The following is a 25,207-nucleotide window of genomic DNA, read 5'->3' as shown; positions in this document are numbered from 1 at the left end:
GAAATAGCCAGTCACACAAAAAACAAATGCCATATGATTCCACTAATATGAGGTTTCTAAAGTAGTCAAAGTCATAGAAATAGAAAATAGAATGGAAGATGCCTGGGGCTGAAGAGGAGAAATGAAGTTGTTGTTTAATGGGTATAGAGTTTTAGTGTTCGAAGATGAAAAAAATTGGAAGATCTGTTGCACACTACTTAACACTACCAAACTGTACACTTAAAAATATTCAAGATGGGGGAAAAATAGTCAAGATGGTAAGTTTTGTTGTGTGCTTTTCACCACAGTTTTTTTAAAAGGTGTGGGTTCCAAAATCAAATAAATTAGATTAAAATCCTGACTCAACTCTTTTTAGGAGCAAATAACTAAAAAACTCTATACTTCATTTCTTTATCTGTACAACAGGTGCAATATTAGTACCTAGTTGTTGTGAGGGTTAAACGAGACATTACACGTTAAAGTACTTAGTAAGTCTCCTTTAACTGTTAAACATTATTACTGTAAAAGCCCATTTTAAGATCGTTTGCATTTAGTCTCAAATATATACACTTCATATTGTTCTTACTTCATTTTTGTACCACTGTTCTAATTTTCTCCAGACTTTGTCCATACCCACATAATTTGCTTTGCATGGCATATAGTCCTCTATTCATCAGTGGAGATGTAGATATACATTTATAGATATATGGCTACATAATAAATATGACATAATAATAGTGATGAAAAAAACCCTGCTTCTTAGCATTTTTTCATATAAATAGAAAAAGGAATAATTTATTGATTCAGATTTAAAGAGTTGGCATAAAAGCCCATACCTCTAATAACTGAAAATTAAATATTTACTCATTTATTCAGTCAAGAAGTATCTCAAATGCTTTCTATGTGCCAGACACTGTGCTAGTCCTGAAAACGAAAATATTATTGTTAAATGCTCCCTCTTTTGATGATCATTTATATGTTATGATTATAACATACATTGAGATAGGAACAAAGTGTTTTGCTGACACAAGGATTCACTCATGCCATTTGGAAAGTGGCAGGAGGCATTAAAAAGAATCAGCCTGAGACAGTCCAGGAGAAGTGGACTTCAGTCAATTCACCAACTCAACACTTGAACCTGCTGTTTACAAAAAGTGTTTTCAGACCCCTAAGATTTCAATATTGCCTTTACTCCTAATACCTATCTGAAACCTATCACAAATGAAGCATTAACCTTCTGAAATGCAATTCTTCAGTTTCTAGAAATTACTCAGTCTCCTCAACGAGGTTTCATAGCTCCAGTGTCTGTCTGCATAGTAAAGTGGCCAAAGAAATGTCAAGCAAGCTAATCAGAGCAAAGGATGCCTCCCTTTATGCTCTTCAAAAATATAAATACCAACTCAAGGAGCCTCTTCAGTGTAAACGCATAAACCATGCCAAAATGCAGATAAACAAAATAAAGGAGCTCTTCTCTCTCACTGTTTACTGTGGAGCAAAAGATTTTTAGGTACTAGTTTAGGGAGGACCGTAAACTAATGCAGTTTTGTGAGAACACTGATTCTCTACGAGGTATAACCTATAAAATAATATTGTTTTTCTAATTCATTAGGTCAAACACAAGGATGATAGTAGATGTTATGACTACCAATGGCTGTCAGAAGAAAATGAAGAAGCCTACCACACTGCTAATCATGTATTCTCCCCAAGCAAGAGCTTTGTCTACCTGGAGCCCCTGCCTCGTGAACTGCCCTGCGGCCAAACTCAGACAGTCCGAGCCCATTATGTTCTGAATGGACAGGTCCTGCAGGAGCTGAAGGAGCTCAAGTTCTATTACCTGGTGAGAAGGAAGACCACTGCATTGACTCATCTGTAGACAAAAGCTCTCTCTGGGACAAAGATTTATGAAACTCTTTAAATATCACGACTTTGAAAGTCTGTTTCTCTTTTGAAATGTTGACTTCACCTAGGGCTAATTATTGCCAGCAGGGGTTCAATAAAACAAGCATATCACACAGAGGGCAAGACTTGTGGTAATTTTCCATCAGGTAAATTAAATTCTTTTTCATATATATTTTTTTTCTTTTTCTGGCAGATAATGGCAAAGGGAGGCATTGTCCAAACGGGGACTCATGTACTGCCTGTGGAGCAGGGAGACAGTGAGTATTTCCGTAATTCCACATTCATCCCCCATTTTGACACATTCAATCTTACACTGCAGAAATACCAGGAATAGTTGCAAATAAAGAGAGGTAATTTCCATCTAACCACAATAAAGACGTTGAAGGGAGAAAGCAATGCTTCTTTTCTTCACCCTTTATCAAATTTTTCTTTTCTTTCAGCATGTTTTGTTCAGATTATTTAAAATGCAGATGTAGTGGTTTTATAATCCATGCTTATTCCAAATTTTTAAACCATAAATATTCATGGATCATCTTTACAAAATAATGTTTCAAAATTGCTTTAATCAATGGAGAGAAGGTAAAATTTTGGAGTGCCTTCTATATACTGACTCTTATGCTGAGCGATGTATATTTTTTATAACATTTTTCCTTTTTGAAGATAGCTATGATTTATGAAGAGTTTAATTGGGTACTTCCACCACTACACTGGACTCTTCCCATGAACAAATATAAATCTCTGACGGCCTCTCTTATTTTAAGGAAGTCTAAAAGACCATTTACTAGAAATTATCCGTGAACTACTCTTTTGTTGCCTCTTCATAGCAGCACAGAAACACCCGAAGTAGACACAGAAGTATAATGCAACCTCTAATGAATTTACATAGACATCAACAAAATAAATTCCAAAGGAGTACAGTGCTCATTTTATGAAGAAAAGAATAGAATATTTGGTTAATAGACTATTCAAGAGGATGTCAGGATGAATACAGTATGTTAAACACTTACTGTTATAACTCACAACTTCCAGTTCTATATCCCTGCTCTAGTGTGAGGTCTACGTCAAATGGTAGCCAAGTGGCTGTTTCCATAGCCTTAGATAGCATCAGAACTTTATGTAGGTGAGCAAAAACTTAAAATTGGTAAGAAGTCATGATTTAAAAGAGGAAAAATGTTTCCTCTCTTAAGGTTTGCTTTTTCCCCTAAAGTTAGAGTTCTTAGAGTTACAGAGTTTTTAGAGTCAGTTATCCATTTATTACATCCATTATACCTACTAATGGAAACAGTCATTAACCAGACCACGCTCCTAAAATGGCTTTGGGCAATATAAAAATTTCTTTTTAGCCCCGGGTAGATGTCTAACCTATAATCACTTCCTCATTCTTTCTGTGCTCCAGTGAAAGGCCAGTTTTCGGTGTCAGTCCCTGTGGAGTCAGACATTGCTCCTGTTGCTCGATTGCTCATCTATGCCATTTTACCTGATGGAGAAGTGGTTGGTGATTCTGCAAAATATGACGTTGAAAATTGTCTGGCCAACAAGGTGGGTGCTTCATACAATAAATGTTTTAACATTAAAACTAGACGTTACTATGGTTATCAATTATTTTCTACATACAAGCGTTGGGACCACAGGGGTTAAATGAATTCCGCAGAGAATTTCAGCAAGAAAATGGTAGAGTCACACTAAGAAGCTGTATCACTTGACTCCTAGTGAAAAATTCTCATGCATTGTCTCTTACGATATGATACAATTCAGAGTACCTTGTCCCTGTCTTCTATGATGAAATGTTGGGAAATATGTAAGCAAGTTTTTAAGACTACCAAAGAGCCGAAAGAAAAACACAAAAATATCTAGACCATTTGCATTCTATCTGCACTTAATGAACACTTCACTGTGTAGCAAAGGTAAAAATGGCATCTCAAATTTAATAAGTTATAAGAATAATTAGATATCATTATAATGGCTTAACTGATTCTTGAACATTAGAGTAAATTGTAGGGGACAAAAAGCCCAAGTCTTACACAGTGCCAACCACCACAAAGTCAAACAAAGTGATTATGCACTGAATGTGAGCAGCACTCAGAAAATGCTGGTGAATGCATGGTTAAATCCGGAAATTTGTTTTGCTGACCTTTCTCCTCAATTCTACAGGTAGATTTGAGCTTCAGCCCAGCACAAAGTCTTCCAGCCTCACCTGCCCACCTGCGAGTTACAGCTTCTCCTCAGTCCCTCTGTGCCCTTCGTGCAGTGGACCAAAGTGTGCTGCTCATGAGGCCCGAGGCAGAGCTCTCCCTGGCCTCGGTGAGTTCCCTCAGCCTCAGGGGTCAGGAAAGGCCAGGCAAGGGTCTCCAACCAAGAAGAAATGCTGAGCTGAGTAGGATAGGACCTATTATAATTATATTTATCTAGGAGTGAATAGTTTTTAGCTTTCTCATGTGCACTCTTTTTGGTGAGAAAGAATTACATATGAAAATAGATGGATAGATAAGTTATAGATAGATGATAGATAGATAGATAGATAGATAGATAGATAGATAGATAGATAGATAGATGATAGACAGATAGACAGATAGATAGGTAGATAATAAATAGATATAGAGAAAGAGATAAAATCATGTGCCAGCCCAAGTCCCTGAAATCCTAGAGTTCTATGAAATCAATAATAGATGTTTTCAAACTAGTTTTAACATTTTGAAAAGCCTAACAAAATGGTATATTTACCTGTACTAAGACTGCACAAGCTAAATGAAATACCAAAAATCTATTTTTGTAAGAATTATGTCAGTTGAAATACTGGCTGTCCCAAGATGAACACAATTTCAGAAGGAAGATGTGTATTGCCTCTGATGCGTAAAAATTAGGAAAAATGAATTGCTATATGATAAATGACATTAATAAATGAAATCCTTTAAAATATTGGGTTAACAGAAGAAATAGTGAAAGGGTATGCTGGAGTGGAAAAGTAAGAAGCTATTTAAAAACATGTACTAATAGTCATTTGCTCATATCTTCAAATGTTCAATATAAAGCCAATTGGAATAACCTCTTACTGAAGTTTTTTTACTATCAAAGTTTTACAAAGTGAAATTTATATTTTTACTTCCCTAAAAAGGAAACTTGTAACAAAGAACTTCTTACCTTTTAATTTTTCCTGTGGGATTTAATTGAAAATATCATAATACTTCTAAAAAAAGTATTGAGTACATTTCAATAGTGGGAGTAAGAGGATATGTAGGAAAATAGTATTAATGTTTTTGTGTTTGTATAACATAATTTTAGAGTTCTCAAAGTTTTGTGTTTTGTTTTTTTAATTTAACAACCTGGTGGATAGATAAGGCAGAAAATCTGATTAATTTGTTAATAATGAATCAGAAGTTTTCAAGTATTTAGTAGTAGACCTGGGTTAGAACACTAGTTCCTCTCAATTGTTGATAGTGTTTTACTAATGAAACACTCTGCTCCAAGTAGCATAAGCCATTCCATTCATTCAGCACATATTTATTTATTGCCTACTGTATCCTAATTGTGCCTACTGGGAATCTAGTGCTAAGCTACTGGAAAGACAAAGTTCATGCTCTCATGAAATTTAACATTTTCACAGATTAGACAGACAACAATTATATAATATGTTTTGCAGAGGGGCGATGGAGAATAGTAAGAGGGAGCTACTTTTGAAAAAGTGTCTAATTGTATTACACTACTCACTTTGCTAATCTAGTCTTATCAATCAGTTTTAAATTTCTATGAATATAACACAGTGCACCTATCAGCATTTTTTGTCTGTCTTACTCTTCCTCTTCAAATGAATTTGAAAACATCATTTCCAGTATTTTACAATTCAAGTTTTAAGTATTTATGAAGATCTGGAGCATTCTGTTCCCATGAATAATACCTAAGGAAATCCTATCCTGTTCTATATAGAGGATGTGCTTATTCATGTGCTTGTTTAGAGCACGTGTCCATTAACTTTGTTATACACAGTCAGTTGCTAACCACACGGTAAAGGCAGAACTATCATTTCTTTCTATCTTCTTGAAGCTTTGTATAATGTCTCTAACATAGTGAACCTCAATTTCTCTTAATACAGTTTTATTTCATTCTACTATGGAGTCTAAGGTTTGCCTCTGAACTGTGTGACAAAGAGTTATGATCCTTGCTTTAACTGTATTGTTCCCCTAAAATTGTTAAACATTTTCAAAATAATCTTCTCTATCAATTACCGAAGCAACAGATACACTCAAAGACTGATGGTGATCATTCTTTTCTTTTTTCCTTGCACTTAAGAAAAATAAACAGCAAATCAGTCTGTCCTTTTCTCCTTTCTATTTGTATAGGTTTATAACCTGCTACCAGTAAAGGACCTCACTGGTTTCCCTGAGAGTTTGAATCAACAGGAGGAAGACAATGGAGACTGTGTCAAACACCATGTCAATATCGATGGAATCATCTATTCCCCAGTATCAAATACAAATGAAAAAGATATGTACAGCTTCCTACAGGTAAATGCCTTATATTTTACATGGTCAGTTCTTAAGTTTCACAAAATATTATATATTTTCAAAATTGTTTATTTTAACACCTTCAACAGGAGCAGATCTAATAGCCAAGAGCAAGTACTGTAACTTTTTGAACTATTAATCAAGTTTTTACTGAAATTCGTTGCCTTGTTTATTAATAAACATCACACATATAAAATAATGACTGTTGAAAGAGTGAAATTGTCTCTATAAGTATATCAATATCCTTTCTACAGATATGACCATTAAAAGTTTAATATTAAGCTAATTAGATTGTCAAATTCAATGAGAAAAGTATGTACTTATATATTTTGTATATGTTTGTGTACTGATATGGTAATCATTTTTGTCACAGGATATGGGCTTAAAGGTATTCACCAACTCAAAGATTCATAAACCCAAAGTATGTTCACAGCATGAAGTCTATTCAAAGATGCATTCTCAAAGACTATTAGCTTTTTCAGGTAAAAAAAAAATTAATAAAAATTAATTGCCTAATATATTGAACTAAATAAAAGAATTTTTAAAAGATAAAATGTGATAAAATTAACAAAAAAAAAGACTTGTGATTCAGATACATTAAAGTTCTTGTTCAAGGTCACATAGCAATACAAACCCAAAAAATCTGATTGTGTCAAGCCCCCACATATGCAAAGCTAGAGAGCATACAAGGCAGATTGTGGAAAGTGTTAGAAGAGACGCACAGGTTTGCAGAATAAAAGAAAAGATTAAATCTGATCTAGGAATCAGGAAGGCCAGTCATAAAGAATCTTTATCTAGTAAATGAAGATATGTGGAGTTGAAAAGGGAAGAGAAAGTTTCCAGGCATAGGATCAGTGTAAACAGAAATAGAAGGGTTCACAAGTTGGGACTATATTCTCACCAAACAAGTGAAGATGCTCTTTAACTTCCCCAAAACATCAGCCAATATTCATGTTAAAATCACACTAATTTGTCAATGATATGGGCTAGTTCTTTAATGAGTCAGATAGTAATCAAGCATTTATTTATATTCTGATCTGGTCAAATTATGATTGAATATAGGCTGAGTACAAACCAAAGAGTTTGTCAAAAATCAAGGAAAACTTTAAGTGAGACTCTGTTGGCTATATGGAATTTAAATAAAGATTATTATATATTTTTATTATTTATAAATTATATTTCAGAATTATTTATCAGTAAGATTTATAGTAAACTTATGTATATATGCACAAATATATAGTAAACTTATGTATATATATGCACAAACTTATGTATATATATGCACAAATATTTTTCCAGAGAGCTGGTTGTTAAATATTTACCAGCACACCATTAACAGAAGGTAAATCGGATGAGAGATCCTAACTCTGATCTCCTGACACATATGGAAATAAAGAGCTTTGTTTGTATCGTCTATCCTTTAATTCCTATAAATTGTTTCTCAAAGCCACTGTCCTAATGTCTGGGTATGGTTGTTGTTTTTTTCTTTTTGGTCCCACAGAGGAACACACCAGAGGGAACTTTAGACTCCTGCCCTCTTCCCACTCCCAGTTCATAGAATTCTCCACTTGCACAATGTGCAGTAGCCACAGAGGACTCCTGTCCACTCCACAGACAATCCAAGGCTCTTTCTGCCTCTAGATCTCTAGGTTCTCTGTGATTCTCTTCCCCACCTCACTCCTAGCTTATTTTAATACTTCAGAATTCAGCTAAAATATCACTCCTCAAAGAAGCCTCCCCTTATTAACACCCAAGTGTCCTCCCTGGTTTTACATAATTACCCTGTTTATTTATTTTGTAGCACTTATTAAAATCTCTTATAAGCTTTATCTTTATAGTTGTTGTTTCTGTCTCCTCCCTCACCCATCATAGAAATGAATGGATTGGACAGCAGCTCTGATTTTATACTAGAAGTTTCAGAGCCTCTCACAGAGACTGTGCGAAAGTACTTCCCTGAGACGTGGATCTGGGACTTAGTGGTAGTAGAGTAAGTAACTTCTTTTATATAGAAGAGGCAACAATATAGATTGCTCACAATTTTCCATTTTTAGCTAATTTCCCAATATCCAAGTATTTCTTTTAGACACATTGCTGTTTTCAGGAGAGATTTAAAGTAAATGCTTCTGCTATGAAGTCTCAATAATCTAATTGTAGTAGATCTAAGAAATTTTGCACAAATCTAATTCTAAGATTTCCAGAAAATGAGCATAAAGACTAAATATAACCAAGCGTTGCATAGATTAGCACCTATAAAAGATCTTTCATTGGTTATCAATCTTGACTTATGCAAAGAATGAGTCAGGCCAACTTTACACAATAGTAGTAGAATAGAAAATAATAAATCTGCCCTCAGTGAAACAATATTTTAGAAAGGAAAATTTATGAACAATCTTGTTACACATTTAGTTTATAACTATGTTGTCTATAAGAGATTATACTACAGCCATATGTCTATAGGAGATTCTGATATACTCGTAGACTAGAATTGAAAACAGCCAGAGTTGGAAGAAAAGGAGTTACATGTTCCCACTTTAAGCCTTGTTTATATTCTTCATTATTGGTATTTCTACTGAGCACATCCAGTCTTGACAATAGAATCATTTACAGAGGTTCTCTTCCTAGAAAGGATTTATTTAACTGCTTACTTTTTGTTCTTCACATGGCCATCCTCCCAGCTCATCAGGTGTGGCTGAAGTAGGAGTAACAGTCCCTGATACCATCACTGAGTGGAAGGCAGGGGCCCTCTGCCTGTCCAATGACACTGGACTTGGGCTCTCTCTTCCTGCCACTCTTCGAGCTTTCCAGCCCTTCTTTGTAGAGCTCACAATGCCCTACTCTGTGATCCGCGGAGAGACCTTCACACTCAAGGCCACTGTCCGAAACTACCTTCCCAAATGCATCCGGGTAAGGACTTCTCTTTCCTAAACTGAACATAAGATCAATCCAATTAAAAATTGTATTCCTAGGAATACTAACAAACTCCTTTGTGCAAACTGTGCTTACCAGAGGGAGAATACTATCCGAGATATTCATATATATATTCATAACTAGGGTTGCTGATATCTCCAAATACCAAAATGCAACTTAAAACAAGTTTTTGACCCTTATCACAACCCTCTAAGTTTAGGAAGTTTGTGTAGTATGAAGATTTCTGACATGGACAACAAAAATCCATTAGGTTCCATTTTCATGTCTTACATTCTTCCAGGTTTCAGCCTCTACATTCCCATATATATATAACTTTTCATGTATCATTAATCATATTATTTAAAAATTATTTATGAGCATCTCACCTCTGCTGAAACCACAGCTGTTTATAAATCATGTATACTCTGCTGGGAAAGCTCAGAGAATGGTCAAGTTTCCAGGCCAACCCAAGAAGTAGAGCTTCCTCAGGCAACATGCCATCATGACTTTCTGGTCCCACCACATGAAAAAGGAGATTATACCAAAATACTAATATTTAGAGGTCAAATCTACCTCAAAGTTACTAGATCTTCATTTATATCATCTTCAGTGTTAGGCAACCTGAAATCTAACCAATCCTCCAGTATGCTTTATTTGAAGCCATTGTCCTTTTGGTCCCTTTCTTCCTCTGATCTCTTTATCTCTGTCTCATGTGTGGCTTCAGGTCAGTGTGCAGCTAGAAGCCTCTCCTGCATTCCTAGCTGTCGCAGGGAAGAAGGAACAAGAGTCTCACTGCATCTGTGGGAATGGCCAACAAACTGTGTCCTGGGCAATAACCCCAAAGTCATTAGGTAAGGAACAGTCTCCTAGAAACTACTCAGTACTATTTAAGGATTAGGTATCCATGGAATCCTTATATCCAGTTCTACTTCCCTCATGTAAAGACACCCTCACACACAATTGGTAGGATTTATTTCTTTGTCTTTCATTCTAGGATGTCTAGAAGGATATCCCCACTTCCCTCACCTCCAATAATGGATGACTCTGTGTCATTGTTCTCTAGTGTATGCTGCTTCCATTCCTGCTCCTGTGTTTTTATAAAACAAACAAACACAAAAAAGGTTACAGGACATTTATAAATCTTGGAGCTTAAAGGTGTGGAGGAAGGGGGAGATGGTGCTCATCTCTATCGGCCCTTTTTTCAGGAAATGTGAATTTCACTGTGAGCGCAGAGGCACTGGAGTCTCAACAACTGTGTGGGAATGAGATGGCTGTGGTCCCTTCATATGGAAAGAAAGACACAATCATCAAGCCACTTTTGGTTGAAGTGAGTAAGCCTACCCATTTGGTAGGGTACAGTAAGTCATTAAAAACAATGGTAAATCCAGTTGAGTTTCTTCCAGGAAAGAAGGGCTAAGTAATATATGATCATGAAATATTTCATAATATTATTTTATAGATAGATATCAATATCTGTATCTGCCTCTATCTCTGTCTTTCCATCTCTGTCTTTTTCTTATTTACACATTTTCCCCCACTTTCTCATCTATCAACTTGTTTCCTTCATATTGCTTTTACTCAGAGAATTTATTTATATACTACATTTGAAAATCAGTTCCAATTCTTCTCTTAACTATCAAGAAATTTGTGGTTCCCATATCATCATATATGTCCTGAAAATGAGTCCATTCTCACCTCAAACTTTTCTTTCTTTCTACCTAAAGCCTGAAGGACTGGAGAAGCAAGCAACATTCAACTCCCTGCTTTGTCCATCAGGTAAGAGTCAGCCTTCATCATTAAAATAACATTGACTAAAGTTTGTATAACATTTGAAGTTCAAAGGATTTTATACATTATTTCTACACTTTCCCTGAGGTAAGTAAAACCCAAAGAACTATCAATCTAATGTGTCAAATGAGAAAACTGGCTTTAGAGAAGTCAAGTAATCTGATCAGGAAAATATCCCTAGCTCATGCATTCTGCGTCTTTTTCCTTACAGCACCTTTGCAAATACCAAAATGTCTTTCTGACCAGGGTATGACGTGGTTATAGGTAGAAAGTGGGTAGAATGAGAATATTGCCAAGGAGATATTTTCTTGAATATTTAGTAATACAGTATTACTGGGAGCTGGATTCAGGCCACCCCACCACTGAGTTTTTGCATAACCAACAGCATTTGATAGTGGGACCATGCTATTTCCCAAAGAAACAGTTGTTGTAGCCTGTACCATTACTGTCATAACAATATTTGATGCTAATCCTGTTCCTAATGCCCTGTCAGTCATTTGGCAGGGACTAAAGAAGCTTACAGTAAAAGATATGGTTTTATATTGCTGGAGAATTTTCTAGTCTAAACAAAAACATTTATAGAAATTTAGTACACTAAGAAATTTCTCAACACAAAGTGTTCTTACCTCAAACCAATGTCAAATCAACATCATACACATGTTCCTTGCCTTTCTCTGTCTACCTAATTTCTGTTCACTATGATTTTTATATTGTTAGGACTTAAAATATATAAAATGTGTTCCAAAACTATAATTGCCTTGTTGTTTAGACTTTTTCTACATTTTGAATTTGGTATTACCACCAAATCCTTTTATCATGGTTTCCCCTCCAATTCTGAGTTCTTCATTTTGATTTGTCTCTTATGCATTTAGGGATAATCATCAAATAGTTTTATTAAAATTAATTTTAATCACCCATGCAATACAAAAATATGTTCTTTAAAAAAAAACAAACCAGAATTTCATATTGAAGGTTAATGTCACTCCCTTAATATTTTTTCCAGTACTTTAATGATCATCCATGATCATTAGAAATAATATGTATAGATAATTTGTGTATGTGTAATTTACATGTATGGCATAAGTTTCATTCTATAACTTTCTTTTTTTTACTCAGTAACTTGTCTTAGAAATTTATCCATGTTAAATTATAAATCTAGGTAATTCCTTTCAGTTCCCTTTAATTCCATACTATCAATAGATCACAGTTCTACTTGGTTTGTTAGCCATTCCTAAATTGGTTTTCCCAACTATTTGCCAGAATGAATGAATACACGTATACATAAATAAATACATGCACACATACATACATACATAAATGCAGACTTTCTTGTGTACATATGCAAGTATATCTACTTTCATACGAAAATATGAAATTCCTGATTAAGAGGCAATAAGTATATTCTTAATTTTAATAGAACTAAAAAAAAAAGCTGTCTCTTTATTACCTAAATATGTTTCTATTTCTACCAGTTTATATTCCCCATGATGATCACCATCACCTGTTACCATCAAAGGTTTTATTTTTACCAAAAATTTGGATGATATTATATATTGTTGTTTTAATTTATATTTCTCTAATCACAAGTGTGGATGAGATTATTTTTGCATATTTATGATTGCTTTCATATACTTTGACTTCATAATGGAATAGTTTTGTCTTTTTTCTGATTCAGCTGTATGACACTGAATCTTTATCGAATGAGTTGCAAATATTTTCTTTCACTTAGTAATTTGTCTTTTTACTTTGCTTATGGCATGCTTCCTTACAGAAGTTTTTTTTTTTTTTTTTTGGAAAGAGTTTTTTTGACATGCAAGTATATATGTATTTAATACATAAATATATTAGGTATTTAATTACATGATTAAATTTAATTACATGACCATATGTAATTAATATAATTAATGAAACATACATAATTAACGTACACAACTTGATGAGTTTGGAGATTTAAGTAAACATCTGTGAAACTATCACCATAATCTATACCTTAAACCTATCCATTACCTCAAGAGTTCCTTCCCACTCTCTTAATTATTATTATATTTTGTGTGAGATAAGAATACTTAATATATGATCTATCCTATTATTATCAAATGTTTAAGAATACAATACAGGCACTATGCTGTATAGTAGCTTTTTAGAATTTATTCGTCTTGTATAACTGAAACTTTGTACTCTTTGACAAAAGTTTTATTAATTTTATGAGGAAGGACTGTAGTATGAGGATAAATACATTTTCTCTCCTTTTCATCTTCATGTAATTCACCATTAAAATGGCAGTATATGTATGCTTATCAGCATACATTTTATGTATTTTCAATGAGTCAAATATTGTTCATCTTTCACCCCCATGTCTAGGGCTTCCATAAAAATACTACCTTCACATCTGGTAAAACATGATGGAAATTAAGATGAGCATTATTGTAGAATTCAGGAACTTTATGGTATCTTTATTTTGTTTATGTATACATATGGGTTTTTTCTTTTTCATACAAGTGTTGAATAAAGAGGTTGGGGATGGACATATAAATATATCATCTTATGATAACCATCCTATGTTAGCCATAGAATGACATCATGGGTCCTTTTCAATTTGTAGACTTCTTTTGGAATGTAATTCTATATGTATGAAAAAAAAAGAAAAAGAAAAAGAAAAAAAAATTGGTCAGGGAAGAAGTTCTGGAAATCTCAGTATCCCATTCATACATGTTTAAGATATAAAAATCTAGAATAGTAAAAGAGCAATAACTTTTCAGAAGCTTGGGCATAAGGCATAATTTTGACTTCTTGGTCTTAGAGCTTTTTGGGTAGATAGATAGCAGAAATAATTTTCATTATGGCTGATTCGTTTCTTTCTCTAGGTGCTGAGGTACCCGAACAATTATCTCTGAAGCTGCCACCAAATGTGGTAGAAGAATCTGCCCGAGCCTCCTTCTCAGTTTTAGGTGAGTCTCCAGCCCTAGTAGACTATTCTACTATATTGACAGTTTGTGCTATATTTCTTTGTAAATACTTTTTCCAAAATAACAACTTTAATTTAACTCCTTTCTTCTCTCCTTTTTTAGGCACGTTTATTGTTTCCAATCATACTTCTGTCCATGCAAGACTTACCTTTCCTAAAAGTCCTCATTTCTCTACCTCACCTAATAATTTATTTCTTCTTAATGATTCTGATAGGTTATAATCTATGAGCTTTATGACTTTCCATCTCTTCCATTCCCTAGGAGACATATTAGGCTCTGCAATGCGAAACACACAAAATCTCCTCCAGATGCCCTACGGCTGTGGAGAACAGAACATGGTCCTCTTTGCTCCTAACATCTATGTTCTGGATTATCTAAAAGAAACACAGCAATTGACTCCAGAGGTCAAGTCCAAGGCCATTGGCTACCTCAACACTGGTGAGTGATTAAATAAATTAGTGAAAACTTCATAGTTATTACTTTACCAATAGATTCAATTTCCCAGTAGGTGTGAGTTACTCATCAATACTATTATACATTAGCTGATCATACTGTAATAGTTACTATGATAAGCAAACTACGACAGTTAATTTCATTATAATCAGTGTCCAACCTCCAATAAAATGTTTAGGACTCAGAACCTTCTAACATATGACAGCAAAATTTTTAAAATGTCACAAGAGAGGCAAAAACATTTCGGTATTTCTCGGGCACAATATATACGATAGGTCATTTGTTTAATTAACCATCTATTCTAGGTTACCAGAGACAGCTAACCTACAGGCACTATGATGGCTCCTATAGCACCTTTGGGGAGAAATACGGCAGGAGTGCAGGCAATACCTGGTAAGAGAGAGTTTTTTGAGCTTCTATCTTTGTGCCAGTTCATTGATATTTATTATCATAATTACATTCACAGTAACTTTATCAGATATGTATTATTAAACCTATAGTTGGTTATACTAGATAAATCCACCAAGATTAGCAAGGTAACAAGCAGAAAAGCTGAGATTCACGTACATGTATGTTACACTTGTCCCCAAAATTCATTCTGTTAATACTACATCAAGGTATTCTTTCTAAACTAGCTACTTTTTTTCTAAAATAACTCCCATAACCATGAGTTCTTTTTAATGATATGGCCAATGAATGTATCATATGACTTCTAGATAAACTATGATCACTTCAGGTTATATTATGTTTTTTAGATCACACTCATCTTGACTGAAAATAAATTCACCAATCGGAGGAAAATGAGAAGGGCCAAGTGATATGATATGAAACATTGTATTAAAATCCCTAGGGCAAATCAGTATTAGAGATTGTTACTGCGTGTAAGAGCTATATATGAGAAGATTGCCACCTACAGAAGGAAATCTCTAAAGAGAAGAAAAATTTAAAGTTTTACTCAAATTAAGAAAAGTAACATTAGAAGTTCTTAGACTCTTTATAGCAAAGAGAAAGTGAGTCAGCAAGGAAGTAATGGATCTAGCAGAAGAATCAGTTCATCTAAAGGAGATGGGAGCTCTAAGTACACAAGAATTTCTGTTAGATGTCTATCAATGTCCTATGAAACCTGTTACTGTGAAGTGGTTGTAGAAACATTGTGACAACAAAAATATCATCATCACTTTCTCTCACCTCAGGCTCACTGCCTTTGTACTGAAGACTTTTGCCCAGGCTCGAACTTACATCTTCATTGATGAAGCACACATTACTCAAGCCCTCACCTGGCTCTCCCAAAATCAGAAGGACAATGGCTGTTTCAGAAGTTCTGGGTCACTGCTCAACAATGCCATTAAGGTGAAGTGTTCTCAGAACTCATTTTAATTTGTCCATTATGATATGTACAAGGATGAGGAGAAAGGGTAATAACATAGGAATTATTTAGGGAAGGTATCAAAGGAAAATAAAACCTGGATAGCACCCAGAAAGAGAGGACGGCACTTAGGTTGATTGTGGTACTGTTCCCCATGGGGATGAATAAGGGTAAGGTCAAATTCTATGACACAGCATGAAACAAAGAGCTGATTAAGAGCCTTCTCAGAAGTTAAATTACTCAAATCTCTCTCTGTCACTCATATTTACAGGGTGGAGTAGAAGATGAAGAGACCCTGTCTGCCTATATTACCATAGCCCTTCTGGAGATTCCTCTTCCCATCACAGTAGGTACCACATCCTTCCCCTGCTGAAACTTAATTCTGGATATAATGAAAATACTGATCTACTGATCTGCTGTTTGAAATATTCTACTAAAAGCCAAGTGTCAGCTTTCCTTCTATGTAATGCTAATGCTTCCCAATAAATAGAGAATTCAGTCAATCCATTAAGATTTACACTTTCCCAGTGATGCCCCTAGGCTAGTTCTCCCCTAACACACACACACACACACACACACACACACACACACACACAAAATTCTAAAAATACACATATATGCCTGCCTTGTGAATGTAAGAATAACAGATAAAAAATACTATTCTCTTCATCCATAAGAATGAGGATAGATGGACAAATCCATTTGAAAACCTTCCTTACCTCCTGTGCTGCAGCTTACCTGGGGATGTCAGCCTCTCTGTTCACATAGCTCTCGCTTCCCTTCTTGTTCTCCCTTCACAGCACCCTGTTGTCCGCAGTGCCATATTCTGCCTGGAGTCAGCCTGGAAGTCAGCAAAGGAAGGACCCCATGGAAGCCATGTCTACACCAAGGCACTGTTGGCCTATGCTTTTGCCCTGGCAGGTAACCAGGAAAAAAGGAGCGAAGTACTCCAATCACTTAATGAGGAAGCTGTGAAGGAAGGTGAGAGCACACCTGAAATCATTCTCCCATCCCACATTCTCTACTATATTGCAAATATTCCCTACATCTACCTCCTGTGATCCCTTTCCCCTCTCTTCCTGTATCTATATCATTATAAAAATCTAGTATTTCTAAATGAAGTCACGCATCAAAAGATAAGAGTCAGTATACTTGTAATAGTGAGAAGCTTGGCCTCTGGAGATCAGCTCCAAAATGTATTATTACATATGTGACCTTGAGAGGTCACTTGTCTGTGTTTCATTTCCTTCATCACTAAAATGGGGATAATAATAGTATTTACTTCATAATGTTGTTGTCAGAGTTAAATACGTTGATACATGTAAAGCACTTAGTAGGGTATATGGCACATAGTAAGTGCTTTAAAAATATTAATATGATCTACTATGATTAAGATATCAGTTCTTAATATATATCCAACTCTTATCTGGTGCATCATATCATCTTAAACATAACAAAGGACTGAAGTAAGTAACCCCATGAATAAAATTGGGTATTTTATGCTCATTTCACAAGACTGATAATGTTGACAAATCTGTTCATATTCACTCACTACTTCTACGTAAACAATGGTCTATATGGGGGGAGCCAAAGAAATAGAAAATCAAATGCAAATGATGATAAGATATCCAATAAAACATATTCTACCTTTCTCCCTTGACAGTGCTATTAATTATTTATTCTTAAAATTGTGTTGGGAAATATTTCAGATATGCAAAAAGGCATAAAGAATAATTAGCAAACATCTTTATAACTCCCTCCGAGCTTAAGAAATAAAATATTACCAATGCAGGAAAAATCCCCTGTGTACCACTCCTACCTTAAAGATAATCATTATCCTGAATTTGTCATTACAATCTCTGTGGATTTCTTTATATTTTACTGCATATGTATCCCTAAGTAATATTCAAAATTTTTAAATGTTTTTCATCTTTAGATACGCAGCATCATACTTTTGAGTATTTCTGCACCTTGGTTTCTTATCTGTTTGTTTGCCTTTTGTATTTGTTTTTTTTTAAGTTCAACATTATGCTAATAAGAGTCCCCTATATGGGGGCCTAAAACTCTAGTTCATTAATTTCACTGCTGCATAATATATTACAATACATAGAAAGGTCATAATTTATATAGAGAGTCTCTCCTCATGGATCTTCCTTGTTTCTTATTTGTTGCTATAACAAACCATACTGCAATGAACACATACATGACAAATAACATCACAAACAGGAAATTATCACAACCAGTGAGAGAACTTGCTCTTTTTTGCACTCCCATCAACCTAACGAGATCAACCATTTGAAAATTTAGATGGCTATGGGCTTATGATTCCAGCACCATTATCTGGCTTAGCCTGGCTGAAACAAACCACATTCAGATTTATTAGGATGGTTCAAAAGTAATTGCGGTTTACAAGGTTAAAAGTAATTGCAAAAAACGCGATTACTTTTGCACCAACCTCATACATAGAAGGAAAACTATATAGATAAGGTTCAAGACATTGTAATAAGAGTGCAAGCCTTACTGCAGCTCTGGCTTGGGTACTTTCACCTTAAATTAAATGTGAATATGTAGTCACTTGTAAATCTATTTTTCTCACTCCCAGATAATTCTGTCCACTGGACACGGCCTCAGAAACCCAAGGCACCAGTGGAACACTTTTACCAAACCCAGGCTCCCTCTGCTGAGGTGGAGATGACGTCCTATGTGCTCCTCGCTCACCTGACAGCCCAGCCTGCCCCAACCTCAGAGGAGCTGACCTCCGCATCGCACATTGTGAAGTGGATCACAAAGCAACAGAATTCCCAAGGGGGCTTCTCTTCCACCCAGGTCTGTGATTTGCCAGAACCTTTTACTTCACTTTCAAAAGGTTTGAACAAGATATAAACATATCCAAGAATAAAAAATAAAGATGAGAATAGCTTGAAATGAGGAAAATATTATTATTCAGGAATAGTGAGAAATAAGGGAAAATGAAAGCCAAAAAGAGCTAAAAGAAAAATGCCTAGAATTTTGGGATAATAACAATCCCTTTGTTATTATCACAGTGTCTTCTTTCAACAACTCTACCTCCCTAAAGCAATAATGGGGCACCACTATCAATAGCCATAGCAGAATGAATTTAAAAATCTACTGTTCTTTTGGAAATTCTGAGAGTCCTTTTTAAACTGTTCCTAGGAACACTATTCATAATCTCTCCAACTGGTTTCTTCTAAAGTTGATACATTTCATGCTTTCTCTACCCACTTCTAAATATACAAACACTTTTTCATCAGGAGCATAAAGAACTATCTTTTTTCATCCAAACTTCTGAGCCTAACTGTATAATTTTATATCTAAGAAATTCGTTAATACATACACAGGAGGAAGTTTCATCTTCAAAGACTTTAGATGTCAGTCTATATTCCCTAAAAGAGAAAGAAAATGTGACAAAATGCCACCGCATTTTTCCATTGTACATCTTTTATTTTTCTATATGAATGGAAAAAAGTGAATAATTTTATTAGAATGGTTACATTCATTTCTTAGAAATATATTATTTAAAGGATGTTATCCAGGTCCAGTGCTGGGAGAATTGAAAATATAAACATGAGTAGGGGAATTCAAATTTCCAGTAAAAAAGGGAGAGCCAAATAAAAATGTCAATAAATCAGGGAAATAATTATAACTGTCTATTTCCTTTGGAGAAACTGAAACATGACCTTGATGATGGCTGCAAAGGACATTGGGTTCTTTCAGGGCACTGACCTCAGCAACACAGTAGAATTTAATTTGGGGTGAGAGTCCGACTGAACTTTGGTTTGGGGGGGTGGCAGATATGACCATAGTTGTTTAGTAAGATAATAGCTAATGCCAATAAATGAGTCCCATCCACATATATTTTCTACATTACATATCCCACATATATTTATAGAAAGAAAGGGACCAATTTTCTGAGAAATAAACTTTTAGGCATATAGTCTAAGGCATCTAGATAGATGAATGTTATGGTTCTGTCATCTATCTAAGGATTATAACCAATATTGAAATTAGAACTTCACTATTTAAGTAGTGAGAGAAATGGGAAGTAGGAAATCAAAGCCCCTTTCATGGCATCTACCATGGGCCTTTGAACCCTCAAAGCATTATGAGACCTAGGTAGTTTTCTCACTTGTCTCTTCTAGGACACAGTGGTGGCTCTCCATGCTTTGTCCAAATATGGAGCAGCCACTTTCACCAGCACTGGGAAAGCTGCACAGGTGACCATCCAATCTTCAGGGACGTTTTCCACAAATTTCAAAGTAGACAACAACAATCGCCTGCTACTCCAGCAAATTTCATTGCCAAAGGTGCCTGGAGAATACAGCATGACAGTGACAGGAGAAGGATGTGTCTACCTCCAGGTGAGACTCTTGGGGCAGATGAGGACAGAGGGTCCACAGTAACTATTCTCACCAAAAAGTCCTAATTCAGGAAATGGTGGAGCAACTCAAAGAAAGAGTTGAGGAAGCTAAGAGGGAGAAACAGATTTTTGTCTTTGATGTTCCACAGACATCCTTGAAATACAATGTTCTCCCAGAAAAGGAAGCATTCCCATTTGCTTTGAACGTGCAGACTCTGCCCCAAACTTGTGATGAACCCAAAGCCCATACCAGCTTCCAGATCTCATTGAATGTCAGGTAAGACCTTTTGACTGAATCACCTAATTCTGAGTATAACAACCAATCTTCTTACTGGAACTCCTCATTAAGCAAAGCAGTGTGACAGCAAATGTTTGCACTACATTTATTGAAAAAGTGATATGTTCTCAGGCTGATACAGAATTTCTCAGTGATGGGAATTACCTGTACAGCCCCTGCCTCCAGAATCTATTATTGTCAGACTTCATTATTTAAACATTTTTTGTTTCCCTCAATAATAACTAAAATCAAGAACGTTACCCCTTGCTTCTGACCTGGTTTTCTGATTTCATTCTAATGTGATGATTTATCCTAACTTCATTCTATTGTTATGAAATCCTATATTATTCTTGCTCTATCCAGAACAGAGAGGAGAAATTCTTGAAAAGTATGAATATGAGGAGGTAGTGACTCTCTAGTTAGAATTCCTACTAGCGATAATTAAATTAATCAGTTTTGAGGAAAATACATAGACATGCAGCAATATTCAAATAGCTGCAGGACTTATCTGAACCCAAGAATATTAAAACCCGGTTGGGGATACTACCCAGGAAAAACAAGTTAAAATCAAGTATATGTAACAAATAACTGGCATAGATTAGAGGTCTCAAACCCAGCTATTCATCACTTGTAGAGCTTTCTTGAGTTTGTTATAGATGCTTAGAGGCCACACACGTGAAATTCTGATTCATCAGGTCTAGAGTCGGTCTGCTTTCTATGGCTTTAACAGCTCCCAAAGATTCCAGTGCACAGCCAGTTTTCTGACTGGATAGAATATTCAAGAAGACTCACATGTACCTTTTAGGGCTGTTGAGTGCTTACTGTGGACGTAGAAAAAGAGATTATTTAATAACACAGAAAACCCTAATTCCTTCCTTCCTGGGATCTTCAGTTACACTGGCAGCCGCCCTGCCTCCAATATGGCGATTGTTGATGTGAAGATGGTATCTGGCTTCATTCCCCTGAAACCAACAGTGAAAATGGTAGGTTTATTACAAACTCAGGAGTCCCTATTTTATTTAATGTCTTATGTATCTCCAGACTAAAACAATATAAACATTAAAATCCTATTAAAGCAATCTCTATGAAAGACTTATACTTTCTCCAAACTCATAAATGTAATTTAGCATGATTGTATTGATGCCCACCATTTGCATAACATCTGGTTAGAAAATAAATAGAAAAGAAAATGGCATAAGGTCCCCCCTTTCATGGAGCTTAGACTCTCGTTAAGAAAATAAAGCATCTACATATGATTCAGTGGAAAAAATGGAAATGACAGATTGACATAAACTATAATACAGAAATTCAGACAAAAATTAGATTGCTATAAGTTAGAGCAAGCAAAAGAAGTGAAAAACAAAATGAAAAAAAGAAACCTACTTCTTTAAGGAATAGACTGCGAATTGAACCTGGAAATATGGGTAATTCCCAAGTTTAGTTCTCTTTTCCTCAGATAAATAAACTTTAAACATAGGCCGTGTGTTATAATAATATTAAACTGTGTATCCCAGTTATCTTTCATTTTTAATTTTACCACATGATTGTCTTCACATACAAAAAAACATTGGAATAAATTTTACTCTCAGGCTTAATTTGGTAATACGTACTCTTATTTTCTCTGGGTTTTCCCAGGGCTTTCTTCTGTTTATTAACATTTGTAGTGCCTTAATTTTCTTCAGCTTGAAAGATCTAATGATGTGAGCCGAACAGAAGTCAGCAACAACCATGTTTTGATTTACCTGGATAAGGTGAGAGCCTTGCCACTCCAGTTGCAAAAAGTATAGATAATAATCTCTCTAGGGGAAGTATCTGGGAAGTGAATGAAGGCATTTTGGAGACATCAGCTCCATGCTAAATATTTGAAAATTCTAATATTATTCCAGTAAATATTCTCCTCTCCTTTATATTTCATCTGGGACTATGGGGGGAAATGGCTTATTATAATATTGGGACATGAATATTTCTAGGACCCCATAAGCAAGAAATTCTTCACAAAATGTGTTTATTATGTCCTCAAGTAATTTTGAAGATATTGATTAACATAAGGAAATAACCATTCGGATTAGTTAATTATTATATGAACAACACATCAACAATATAAAAGGGGAAAATACTGTCAATCTCAGCAAGGACTTGGACCATAAAATAATAAGATCAGTCCACCAATAAACCAAGCTTGTTTTATAGTTGTGAGTGGTAGCATAGTTTATTCATTTATAGATTGATGAATAGTATAGTTTACAAATTTATGAAACTTAACAAGACTGAAGTGATCAACCTTTCATAGTTTTTTGAATCAACACAACAAGATAGAGAAATGAAACTGTACCAAGTCTCTGGATATTCAAAAATGAGCATAACTACTGAACCATACATCATTCACCCTCTATGAATAGAGCCTATACTAGCATTGATGGGAGTATATGAATTGTTTCAGTTATTTAAGAAATAATTGGGGGAGGTTTTCATCTACTCTGGGAGCTTTCTGCACAATTTAAGGACCCTGTTAGTTGACAAAAAGTTTTTTTCCCCAAAAAACCAATGAACACTTAAACTCATTCAAAGAAGAGAAGAAAACTCCCTGGAAGTTTGTTTAACTCCCTTTTGCTTTCTAGATGACAAGTCAGACACTGAGTTTGTCCTTCATGGTTCTACAAGATATCCCAGTAAGAGATCTGAAATCAGCCATAGTGAAAGTCTATGACTATTACGAGACAGGTGAGTGTGAGCAAATTTCACATAGAAATTAAGTTCCTGATCACAGAAATTTAGATTTGAGAATTGTGTAGGGGCAATTCATTACACTAACAGCTCTGAACACTTCATTTGTCTCCATCAAGTCTGATTCTCCTCTCTTTGCCTTCTGTACTTACATAGTAGAAACTACCTATAGAATAAATATATCAACTAATGCAAAACATCTGTAGGATATTTAGTTCCCTTTTCTTCAGATAAATCAACAATATGACAATATTAGATTTAAATTAGTATAACATTGAATTGTCCCTCAGGAGTTTAGGGTAAAGGGAAACATGCTGTACTCAAAAAGTTAACAATATGAGATAGCAAGCAACTCATCAAATGAACAATGCTGATGTTTCTGACACAATGTAGTTCTTCCCACAATAAAGATTCTTTCACTGATCTCTATCCCATAGATGTTTGCTTTCCCTCTTACTTCACCTAATGATTTTTGTTTTCATTCAGATGAGTTTGCGATTGCTGAGTACAATGCTCCTTGTAGCAAAGGTAAGCAATTCACACTCCCTTTGGTTTGTCCCTCAAATCTCCTCCATAAAATTATGGATAAATATTATTCATAGAAATCATATTGCTCAAAATGCAACTTATTATAGAAGAGTGCCACTGATGGTCAAACTTTCATAGGATTGCTTATTTGATAATTATAAGTAATGGATCTTGTTTCCCACTATACTAATTGGGTTTCCTTAGGCACTAGGATACCCAAATCTAGGGGAAGGAATAGTCACTGCTCAGAAAACTCAAGTCCATCTTAATTTTCTCTTCTTACCACTGTCACAGATCATGGAAATGTTTGAAAACTGCTCTGCTGGAGTCCCTGTTCCATAGACTCAGATCTCCATGGGGGGGGAAAAAAGAGTTTTTGTATGTCTAAAGCCTTAATGAATAAACCATTTTTTCTAGTCAACCTTTATCACTGTATCCTTGTTCATTCAATAAACATTTATTACATTTCAATATGACTCCCAATAGAATCAAAGTTTTTCTATGAGAGAAGATCATCACTAGCAATGATCTTACAGCTGTTCCAATGTGAAGACGCTAAAAGAACTTCACCTAAGTAAAAACTCATCATTACCCTTCCAGGATAGTGCCAGAGTGAAAGTCATCATGATTGTGAGGAGCTCGTGGTTTCCATACCTTTGCTTGATGAGGTATGGAGAAATAGGCACTCTAACTCATACATTCCTAGAGAGTTTAAATTAGGGGGCCAAATTGAAAGTATCCACTGACACAGCAATTCCCCCTGATATAATCATATATGTACAAAACAACACGAATGGGATATTTATCTAAAATCTATAGAAAAAATTATAGGAGGTAGAATAGCTAAAACAATAATTTTGGAATAAAAAAAATTAGAGAACTATACTACTTGATTTCAAGACTTACTATAAAATTATAGTGAGATAGAAATGAAAAGGTAGACATAAAAATAAACAGAACAGAAGAGAAAATGTAAAAATAGACCTACATGTTAGTGATCATTGATTTTCAACAAAGGTATCAAGGAAATTCAATGAAGAAAAGATAGCTATTTCAATAAATGGTGCTGGAGCAATTAGGCATGTATGGGAAGAAAAGCAAATGACCTCAAACCATACTTCACACCATATATAAAAATTAGATCAAAATAGATCAGAGACCTAAATGCAAACCTAAAACTATAAAATGTCTAGAAGACATAAAGGCAATCTTTGAGACCTTGGGCTAGGCAAAGATTTCTTAGACAACATCCAAAAAGTACAAACTATGATACAAAAACTGATAAACTAGTCTTATAAAAATTAAAATCTTATGTTCTTTGAAACACACTGTTAAGATAATGAAAAGATAAGCCACAGACTGGGAAAAGGTATTTGCAAAATGTATATCTGATAAGAACTTGTATCCAGAACATACAAGAATTCTGAAAACTCAATAACAAGC

General features: G+C 34.9%; 1 protein-coding gene across 3 annotated transcripts in view; it reads left to right on the top strand.

Annotated features, from left to right (window-relative positions):
• The window catches only part of A2M (alpha-2-macroglobulin), a 35,874-nt gene extending 11,629 nt beyond the window's left edge, over positions 1-24,245 (top strand). The window contains exons 12-36 of one of the 3 annotated variants that reach the window (XM_081060783.1): positions 1,589-1,816; positions 2,072-2,135; positions 3,275-3,417; positions 4,030-4,179; positions 6,213-6,377; positions 6,751-6,859; positions 8,250-8,364; positions 9,053-9,281; positions 10,009-10,135; positions 10,490-10,611; positions 11,009-11,060; positions 13,937-14,020; positions 14,300-14,476; positions 14,797-14,884; positions 15,685-15,841; positions 16,129-16,203; positions 16,658-16,838; positions 18,460-18,683; positions 20,018-20,236; positions 20,385-20,512; positions 21,405-21,495; positions 22,195-22,263; positions 23,131-23,233; positions 23,723-23,764; positions 24,059-24,245. In XM_081060783.1, coding sequence (XP_080916909.1) covers positions 1,589-1,816; positions 2,072-2,135; positions 3,275-3,417; positions 4,030-4,179; positions 6,213-6,377; positions 6,751-6,859; positions 8,250-8,364; positions 9,053-9,281; positions 10,009-10,135; positions 10,490-10,611; positions 11,009-11,060; positions 13,937-14,020; positions 14,300-14,476; positions 14,797-14,884; positions 15,685-15,841; positions 16,129-16,203; positions 16,658-16,838; positions 18,460-18,683; positions 20,018-20,236; positions 20,385-20,512; positions 21,405-21,495; positions 22,195-22,263; positions 23,131-23,233; positions 23,723-23,764; positions 24,059-24,075 — 3,159 coding nt within the window. In that variant the 3' untranslated portion in view covers positions 24,076-24,245. Of the gene's footprint in view, positions 1-1,588; positions 1,817-2,071; positions 2,136-3,274; positions 3,418-4,029; positions 4,180-6,212; positions 6,378-6,750; positions 6,860-8,249; positions 8,365-9,052; positions 9,282-10,008; positions 10,136-10,489; positions 10,612-11,008; positions 11,061-13,936; positions 14,021-14,299; positions 14,477-14,796; positions 14,885-15,684; positions 15,842-16,128; positions 16,204-16,657; positions 16,839-18,459; positions 18,684-20,017; positions 20,237-20,384; positions 20,513-21,404; positions 21,496-22,176; positions 22,264-23,130; positions 23,234-23,722; positions 23,765-24,058 lie in introns of all 3 variants that reach the window. The other 2 variants (XM_081060782.1, XR_013994071.1) reach the window with 2 other exon arrangements.
• The last annotated feature ends 962 nt before the right edge of the window (positions 24,246-25,207 follow it).

This window comes from Rhinolophus hipposideros (assembly GCF_964194185.1).
Source record: "Rhinolophus hipposideros genome assembly, chromosome: 9".
NCBI lineage: Eukaryota > Metazoa > Chordata > Mammalia > Chiroptera > Rhinolophidae > Rhinolophus > Rhinolophus hipposideros.
Note: the sequence above shows the minus strand (reverse complement) of the source record. Positions and strands in the feature narration are given on the sequence as shown.